Source organism: Macrobrachium rosenbergii, chromosome 41 (assembly GCF_040412425.1).
Source record: "Macrobrachium rosenbergii isolate ZJJX-2024 chromosome 41, ASM4041242v1, whole genome shotgun sequence".
NCBI lineage: Eukaryota > Metazoa > Arthropoda > Malacostraca > Decapoda > Palaemonidae > Macrobrachium > Macrobrachium rosenbergii.
The window spans coordinates 17,055,381-17,065,380 of NC_089781.1; the positions used below are offsets into that span (position 1 = coordinate 17,055,381).

At 38.6% G+C, this 10,000-nt stretch overlaps 2 protein-coding genes across 8 annotated transcripts in view; both read right to left on the reverse strand.

Annotated features, from left to right (window-relative positions):
* The window catches only part of LOC136826688 (uncharacterized), a 413,156-nt gene that overhangs the window by 260,507 nt on the left and 142,649 nt on the right, over positions 1-10,000 (reverse strand). The gene's annotated exons all lie outside the window — the stretch shown is intronic.
* The window catches only part of LOC136827040 (uncharacterized), a 17,405-nt gene continuing 10,247 nt past the window's right edge, over positions 2,843-10,000 (reverse strand). The window contains exons 2-3 of the mRNA XM_067084788.1: positions 5,127-5,193; positions 2,843-2,997 (exon numbers count right to left, since the gene is read on the reverse strand). Of these exons, the coding sequence (XP_066940889.1) occupies positions 2,843-2,997; positions 5,127-5,193 (222 nt within the window). The remainder of the gene's footprint in view (positions 2,998-5,126; positions 5,194-10,000) is intronic.

The following is a 10,000-nucleotide window of genomic DNA, read 5'->3' on the forward strand; positions in this document are numbered from 1 at the left end:
ATTTTTTTATTTTGAAGCACTCCTTCTCCAGCACGCCTGGAATGAAATAAAAACAACAAATAAAAAAGTGTTTGCCCAAAAGTTTTGGTGTGGAGAGTACCGTATGGCCAATCAGAGGAGCCAAATAAAAAAGAACTCTGACACTGTTTGGTAAGCTGTAAAGAGATGGGAAGTTTCTAGTTTTTTTTCCTCTCAGGAAGTTTTTAGATGAATCAGAGCAAAAACAAGCTGGGTAGTTAAGACATTCAGACCACAGGCAACAACAGGATTATATATATATATATATATATATATATATATATATATATATATATATATATATATATATATATATATATATATATATATATATACATATTTATATATAAGTGTGTGCGTGTGTTTGTGCGTGAGTTTCTGTGTTTGCGCGTATCTGAAAACCATCCTTCAACGAACATACCAAAATGGGAAATCACACACAGATAAAAAGATTGGAAGTGGGAACTGAAATTTACTCAATAATACTAATAATAATAATAATAATAATAATAATAATAATAATAATAATACAATAGGACCGAATCAAAATTCTCGACCATTACAGAACTCGTCCGAATGATCTGGTAGCATATAGGAATTAGGAATTGGAGCAAGATAAAGTTAAACTGGAAGAGAACGGATGGAACGAATGAAAAGTAAAAGCCAGAGAGCAACGCAGCTTGTACAGTGCGCCACTCACAGCATACATGAGTGGCGTATATTGCCCAACCATTCGTAGACTAATGATTGATAGGTAGAGGCCACCCCATCACGAAAATGAATGAGTGATACCTGCACGAAGTTTTACCTCACAAGCTTTTTTCATTTAATACTTTGTGGGTCACTGTGTAACCTGACCTTGACTTAAAAACCCGTTTTATTAAAAATTTTAACCGAGTATAACATCTTCCCATTTTCTTGTATAATAAACTATTTTTTTTTTATCTATTCTCAGATTTAAACTATCATAAGCTGCTTTTCATTTGAAAGCCCGTGACCCCGACTAACCTTGCCTACGCTGTCGTGAAATAGAATGGAATAAAGAATTTAGGCCAAAGGCCAACGGCTGGGACCTATGAGGTCATCCAGCGCTTGAAGGGAAAATTGCAAGTAGAAAGGTTTGTAAGGTGTAACAGGAGGAAAACCTCCCATCTGCACTACGAAATAATTGATAGGAGAGGACGGAAAGAAAGACTGAAGAATGAGAATAAGATCTGAGGTACAGTTAAAGGAATGAAAGGGGCAAAAAGGACGCTGCAAAGAACCTTAAGTAACGCCTACAACGCACCGCTGGAGGTGCACTGGGAGCACTTACACGCCTACGGGATAAGCTGCCTTGGTATTTTTGTGTAGAGAACTGAACAACATTCCCATCCTGCAACAAATATTTCCGAACCTAAAGAATATTATCCACGAGAGAAAACTCCGAGCAAAAAGTAGGTAACTGTTTGTTGACTTTCGTCAGCAGTTGTGTAGACAGACCTGTTGCTCTAAGACTCAACCTTTCAGAAGAACTCTCTTCCTTTTACGGATGGCGAAACAACATATTGGAATAACCAGGCAATTTTAGGACAAATGGCAATTGTAGGATTATTATTATTATTATTATTATTATTATTATTATTATTATTATTATTATTATTGAAAAGGATGGCTGTATTATGCGAATTTATCTTAAACAGGATCTTTTCTATTTTCATTATAATTCGCTTTTCAGGCTCAGCGATGTTGGTCAGCAACTGAGCCTGAAAAGCGAATTATAAGGAAAACAGACAAGACCCGGTATAAGAAAAATTCGCATAATACAGCCATCCTTTTCAATAAGACATGTTTAAGAGAGGGCCTATTTCCTTCATTCATTATTATTATTATTATTATTATTATTATTATTATTATTATTATTATTATTATTATTACTATTATTATTATTATTATTATTATTCAAAAGATGAACCCTATTTATATGAAACTAGCCCACCACTTGAAATTCAAGAAGCTTCCAAAGAATATTAAGGTGATCATCTGAAAGAAGTTACAGATGGTAACAGAAAGTACAGAAAGAGATCAGTAATCAGATAAGGAAAAATGAACAAAATTCAAGCCTCAAGTGTCTATTTAAACAACAAGCTTTTGCAAGATTTACAATTTAACATATTCGAATCCAAGGTGTGAACGTATACACAGGGCATAAATGTAATGAGCAAATTTTTGGCGTAAATGATTTGGGTCATATAAATCATGCCCGTAGGACTGGTAAAATTGAAAAAAAATTTAGCTTGTTGAAAATATTTCACTCCATGGAAAGCAATTTATCAACAATGATGTATGTATCTGGTTAGTTCTATGCAAAATCTCAAGCACTATTATGGTCGTTTCAACTAGAAAACCTCACTAGAAGTTCAAAAATAATGACAAAAATAATAATAAAAAAAAACTCCCACACCAAAAACAAAATACAAATAAGATTCCTCAACTACTAATTTCCAGGAATCTGACGACCAGCAAGAGCGATGTTTCTCTGCATAGCTGCAGTCACATATGAAGTAAACCAACGAAACATATTTCTCTGACACTCAAGAACAGCCGATTAGGACCTAAATTAAGCCGAGGTGGCTCCTCCTCCGTCGTTTTGACAAGAAGTTTGTCGAGAGCGATATTGGGCGTGAAATTGACTTCTGGAAACCAATGAAGCCTGGGGTGTAAATAAACTGATACAGCTCGTTGTTGTTGTTGCAGATTCGGCTGCATCAGAGCATAACAATCAGGTGTGACTTGTGTCTGGGGTCACGATCCGGCGCTGACACAGCACTTGACTCTCGGTCAATCATTCTCCGAGTTGTTCTTGTTGCTGTGGTTCTTCTTCTTCTTCTTCTTCTTCTTCTTCTTCTTCTTCTTCTTCTTCTTCTTCTTCTTCTTCTTCCTGTTGGGAATTCTGACAGCAACATGTGGCCCCGTAAGCAGAAGGAATAGTCTGATGAACTTAGAATGGAACATTGAGTTGAATATAGAATTTAGGCCAAAGGCCAAGCACTGGGACCTATGAGGTCATTCAGCGCTGAAATGGAAATTGACAGTAAAATGTCTGAACGGTGTAACAGGAGGAAAACCTCGCAGTTGCACTATGAGCCAACTGTTAGGAGAGGGTGGAAAGTAAGATGAAGAAAGAGAATATGAAAGGAGGTACAGTAAACGAACGAAAGGAGTTGAAGCCAGGGGCCGCATGCAAGCTGCAAAGAACCTTAAGACAGAGCTGAACTTCGGATGGAGATCGATAAACATTCCTGAGGTGGTGTGGCTGAGTTTAAGGGAATAAGAGGACCTGGTGTGGACATCTGGGCTTGGCGATGCCAACCGAGTCTGAGAAATATTCCCGAGAACGACTTGAGAGAAATGTTCTTGTCCAGCACAACGTAATGGATCAATGTATACAGTTAAAGAAGTTGGACAGCTAAGTGGAAAGAGACTACACAGAATGGAAAATATTATTTTGGTCATATTGTTTTTCTCGTAGGTGGCTACTTGAAATTATTCTTTTCTATTTCACCTGAGCATTTTCTGTTCAGACTTCAATCTTTGGAAGGAATACTCATTTTTGGACAATCTTCAGTACCCAGTTACTCTCCTTGTTCCAGAACTAAGAGATATTAACTGGTTCTCTCCTCCCCCCCACCCCTCCACCCAAAAAAGCAGCTATTACTCGAATATTTTCAAAGCAAAATATAATGAAAGAGCAACCTAGTGCCGTTTTCTAGTCCGGGCTGGTAGAATACAACGGAAAAATAATAAGACCAGTTACTCTTCTTGTTCCAGAAACAAGAGAGCTATTACCTGTTCCTCTCCTCCCGCCCCCCCCAAAATGGCAGCCATTACTCGAATATTTTTAAATACTAAAATACAATGAAACAGCAATCTGGTGCCGTTTTCTAGCCCGGGGTGGTAGAATACAACAAAAAATATAAGACACAGTTGTGACATAATCACAAAGGCAATGTTATAAAAGCCATAAAAATCGAAAGTAAGAATATCCTAAGAATACTTTGAAGTAAATAATTTCCTTTTACAAATGAAGAGATATATTTCGTAGAGTCTTCCTCCACTTTCGAAATATATATATAAACATTTCGAAGGCTGGGGGGGGGCGTGTGGGGAGAGGGGGCATAAACAGAAAACGACAGCCGTTCCTGAGCATTAGAACAATAGCGTCGATTCTTGAAAGGACAAAAAAAAAAAAAGATGAAAAAAAGTAATTCTCATCGAAGCTGTTCTTTTTCTTACGTTATCGGAGGAGAAACAACTGCGTTCTTTGTCTGTGGAGACCAGGTAAGAATAAGACGAAGAAAAAACGACGACAAAACATAAAAATGATTTTCCTCTTCATACACACTTTCGTCTGCAAAATTTGTGTACCCCCGATCGAGATTTTCTGAGTTCTCAGACTGGGCCTCGTCTTCGCTGTGAAAAGTATTCACGAGGTAAGGGTTCGGTTTTGCCCGATGCTTCTAAATAAAGATTCAGTATAAATAAAAAAAAAAATAAAATATATAAATATATATATATATATATATATATATATATATATATATATATATATCTTTATATTGAATCTTTAACACATCTCTTTCATACACACACACACATAAATAAATAAATATATATATATATATATATATATATATATATATATATATATATATATAATATAAGTATGAAAAAGATTTATTAAATTTTGTCCGATGCTTCTAGATGCTGATTTAGTATACAAAATGCATGATGTTCAATTATTTATTTATTCACTTATTTATTTATTCATTTAGTTATTTATCTATTCATTTATTTATTAATAGCTCAATTATGGTGAATTCCAATTCTGCGGCCCAAAATGCCAATGAACCACGAACTGGAAATAGAATTTACGATTTAGGCCACAGACCAAGCGCTAGGACCTACGGGGTCACTCAGCGCTGAAAATAATGTTGAAATCACTGTTAAAAGAGGGTGGAAAGTAGGATGGAAGAAACAGAATAAGAACGGAGACACAGTAAAGGGAATGAAAGGGGCTGCAGCCAGGGACCGAAGGGACGCTGCAAAGAACTTCAAGTCATGCCTACAGTGCACCGCGTGAGGAGCACCGAAGGCACTACCCCCACCCCTACGTGCTTGTACCACGAAGGCGTTCTGAAAAAGGAATCTTATCACATGGCGAAAAAAATTACATTTTTCAAAGTAATTTTTCCGGTCTTGTTTATCTGGCAAAATCCTCGCCTTCATTTCACTGATAATAAGATAATTTCATGAAAACTGGTCTCTCTGTCTGTCTGTGTATCTAGGCTTTCCATTAGATATACAGACAGACAGACAGAAAGACTAGTTTTCACAGGCAGAGACAGAAAGACCAGTTTTCATGAAACTATCTAAAATTACCAATATCTAGAAAAAGTATTCAAATTCTTAACGCTGCTAACCATTTACATATTAATTCAGTTAATATCTTTTCACGCACCATTCCAATGCTAATGTAACAATATCTTTCTTTATGTGAGTGATAATAAGCCTCATTATCTTAATGTATCGCCTGTCTAATTACTAACGCCACGCATTCTGAGAAAATCTGTTACAGCATACTTTTCTTAGTGCAGTTGTGACTATTTTTCTTCTCACGGTGCTGAAGTATATTCTACTTGTCTGTATCGTTTTAACAAGTATTTTGTATCGCCTGTATTGTACAGGCATTCTGTATTTCTATACACACCCAGGAGATGAGATACAGTAATCAATCGTGTTCAAGAAACTCACGCACTTTCAAATCTCAAATGATAGGAATGATCATACATTTCTTCATCCCTCCATAATGACGCGATATTCTTGTTTCCTGCCTAAGCCCTCTTGTCCTCTCTACTCTCTACCCCTCCTCTCTCTCTCTCCCCCCTTCATCTTCTTCTTCTTCTTCTTCTTGACTATCAAAACCCATATGATTAGAATAATCTTACATTTCTTCATCCCTCCATAATGATGTGATATATTCTTGTTTACAGACTAAACCCCTTTTTCTCTCTCTCTCTCTCTCTCTCTCTCTCTCTCTCTCTCTCTCTCTCTCTCCTTTTGCTGCGTCTTCTTCTTGACTTTCAAAACCCACATGATTAGAATAATCCTACATTTCTTCATCCCTCCAAAATGACGCGATATTCTTGTTTGCAGACTGAACCTCCTTATCCTCTCTCTCTTCTTCTTCTTCTTCTTCTTCTTCTTCTTCTTGACTTTCAAAACCCACATGATTAGAATGATCTTACATTTCTTCATCCCTCCATAATGACGCGATATTCTTGTTTACAGACTGAACCTCTCTCTCTCTCTCTCTCTCTCTCTCTCTCTCTCTCTCTCTCCTTCTTCTTCTTCTACTTCTGCTTCTTCTTCTTCTTAACTCTCAAAACCCAAATAATTAGAATGATCTTACATTTCTTCATCTCTCAATAATGACGCGATATTCTTGTTTGCTGCCTAACCCCTCTTGTCCTTCCTACTTTCTACCCCTGCTCTCTCTCTCTCTCTCTCTCTCTCTCTCTCTCTCTCTCTCTCTCTTCTTCTTCTTCTTCTTCTTCTATAAAAAAGAAGAAACTAGGACGCATCACATCAAGTGCACCGAGTCAAACACATTATTTCAAAACTGAGGATAATAATCTTTACACTCGCACTGGTACAGAAGTAAGTCGCTGGTCTGAAGAGGGACGCCGGGAACGCCAAACCGTAGGGTTCGACATCCCCCTCGGCATCTAAGGGACTCTGAGCCTTAAGGGCTCTTGGAGGATGGCACTCTCTCGCCGCCGAGAGCCAGGTAATCTTGGCAGGCTATTGTTAAAAGGGAGAGATGGAGACCTAATAATGTCCTCGCTCTAAGTAGTTTATGGCCATCCGCTCTTTATGTTTTTTTTGGGGGGGAGGGGGGGAGGGCGTGGGTGGGTGGGTGGGAGATACCGGGAGAGAAAACAGGGATTCACTATGGATTTTCGGGAGAGAAGATACCGGGACAGAAGACTGGGATTCATTATGGATTTTCGGGAGAGAAGATACCGGAAGGAAAAACAGGGATTCATCATGGATTCCCGGAAGAGGAAACACGGATTCATTATGGATTTTCGAAACAGGGGTTCATTATGGATTTTCGGGAGCGAAAACAAGGATTCTTTATGGATTTTCGGAAGCGAACACTGAGATTCACTATGGATTTTTGGGAGGGGAAAACAGGGATTCATTATGGATTTTCGGAAGAGAAAACAGGGATCCTTTATGGATTTTCTGGAAAGAAAATAGATGTTCATTATGGATTCTCGGGAAAGAAAATAGGGATTCAAAATGGATTTTCGGGAGAGAGAACAGGGATTCATTATACATCTTTTTACGTGTATGCTTTCACAGTTTAACGAGAAATAACTACAATTACAATTATAATTACTTTTCACATCTCGGCAGCCATCTCATTGCAACATAAGACAGGGTACCACTTTGTACTATTTATTATCATACAAACTGGAACTGAAACAACGTCGAATCTTACATATTCGTCTAAATTCACAAAGAACCCGTTCTCTAATTCCTAACTAAGAGTATATCAGAACGAAACTCGATTCCACAAAAACAAAATTATTATTATTATTATTCAGAAGATGAACACTATTTATATGGAACAAGCCCACCAAAGAGGCCACTGGCTTGAAATTCAAGCTTGCAAAGAATATAATTATTATTATTAAAAAATACTCGTAGTGGCATGAGACTTAAAATGGAGAAGCAAATCCACAGTTATGTATATGCACATATATTTAAAGATAAATCAGCACAGATAGCTTTCGGGAACTTGTTCGGTTCCCCTTTTCAATCTGATTGAAAAGGGGAACCGAACAAGTTCCCGAAAGCTATCTGTACTGATTTACCTTTAAATATATGTACATATACATAACTGTGGATTTGCTTCTCCATTATTATTATTATTATTATTATTATTATTATTATTATTATTATTATTATTATTATTATTATTATTATTATTATTATTCAGTAGATGACAGCTATTCGTATGGAACAAGCCCACCACAGGGGCCACTGTCTTGAAATTCGAGCTTCCAAAGAATATTTTGGTGTTCATTACGAAGAAGTAAGAGGAAGTAAAGGGAAATACATAAAAAAAGAGATCCCACTTATTAACAAAAATAAAAATTAATTGATAAATAGGTAAGCAGATAAAATTGTATTAAAATGCAATAAGGCTAGTATTAGGGTAGTAATGCATTGAATTTTCGCTCGAACTTCTGAAGTTCCAACGCACGGCAGCCTCCTGGAGTGTGCTCCACCGTACTCAAAAGATTAACATTTAGCCGAAACAAGTAAAAAATCCCCTGAAGTTTCTTCGGCGCAATCGTTTTCTGTACAGCCACTACAGCGTATAATCAAGGCCACCGAAAATAGATCTGTATGAGCCGCGGCCCATGAAACTTTAACCACTGCCCGGTGGTGGCCTATCCTGTATCGTTGCCAGAAGCACGATCATGCGAAACTTTAACCTTAAATAAAATAAAAAGTACTGAAGCTAGAGGACTGCAATTTGGTATGTTAAATGATTGGAGGGTGGATGATCAACATATCAATTTGCAGCCCTCTAGCCCCAGTAGTTTTTAAGATTTGAGGGCGGACAGAAAAAGTGCGGACAGAATAAAGCGAAAGGAACACCATCACAAAATTCAACCGGTGTCTCCAACACGCGACGAAGAACAAAGACAAAGACGATGATTCTACTTCCTCGAACGAGCAAAGACCCAAGAAACAAGAACATCTCCCCCACCTCCCCCAGCTGCTGCTAATGCCGCCGCCTTCTTGATATCTGTTGCCCGCAACAACGGCCGCGGGCGGTCCGGAGCATCGTCCGCCTTCCCGATAAATGATTCTGGAATCTTAAATGATTCTGGAATTCTTAAATGATTCGAGAATCTTGCGGGAATGTTTAATTGTTCCCCCGGCATGTGTTAATTATCTAAGGCGAAGGAATTCGGGTCCTATTGCGCGTCCCCGCTGGCATTCCTGTCTTCCGATAGAGCGTGGAGCAAGCGGTACCTGCTTCGCGGTGCCAACAACCTCGCCAGCCTCCTCTGAGGCGAGAGAGAGAGAGAGAGAGAGAGAGAGAGAGAGAGAGAGAGAGAGAGAGAGAGAGAGAGAATTATAGGAGTGTGGCTTTCACTCCAGAGGCAAATTGTATGATAATTATAGAATGATAATTATAGACGAGAGAGAGAGAGAGAGAGAGAGAGGAGTGTGGCTTTCACTCCAGAGGCAAATTGTATGATAATTATAGAATGATAATTATAGACGAGAGAGAGAGAGAGAGAGAGAGAGAGGAGTGTAGCTTTCACTTCAGAGGCAAATTGTATGATAATTATAGACTAGACAGAGAGAGAGAGTACTAGGAGTGTGGTTTTTACTTCAGAGGCAAATTGTATGATAATTATAGAGAGAGAGAGAGAGAGAGAGAGAGAGAGAGAGAGAGAGATGGTGCTAATAATGATGGTTTTCACTTCAGGGGCGAATTGCATGATAATATGGATGAGAGAGAGAGAGAGAGAGAGAGAGAGAGAGAGAGAGAGAGAGAGAGAAGATCAGACGCCCTCGCCGCATTGTTCGGCCCTTCCGGACGTGTCTGGAGGGCCATGGGGAAGGCGGGGGATGGGAGTGGGGAGTAGAGGAGGGTGATCCGAATTTGTGGTTGATAACTCTGAATAATCGGAAGGTCAGGTCTCAAACGTCCATGGGGTTATTATTCATGCTGGCATACCGATCTGGGGCATATTGCTTTCAGATTTTCCGCTTTGTTCCTTTGCTTTCACACGAAGTTTCTGTGCAAGCAGACGGGTCAGGCAGGCGGTGCCTGCCGAAAATGGCACGGGCTCGATCTCTGAACTGGCAAGGGTAAAGAAAGGTATGGCTAGTTTTATTAATTTTA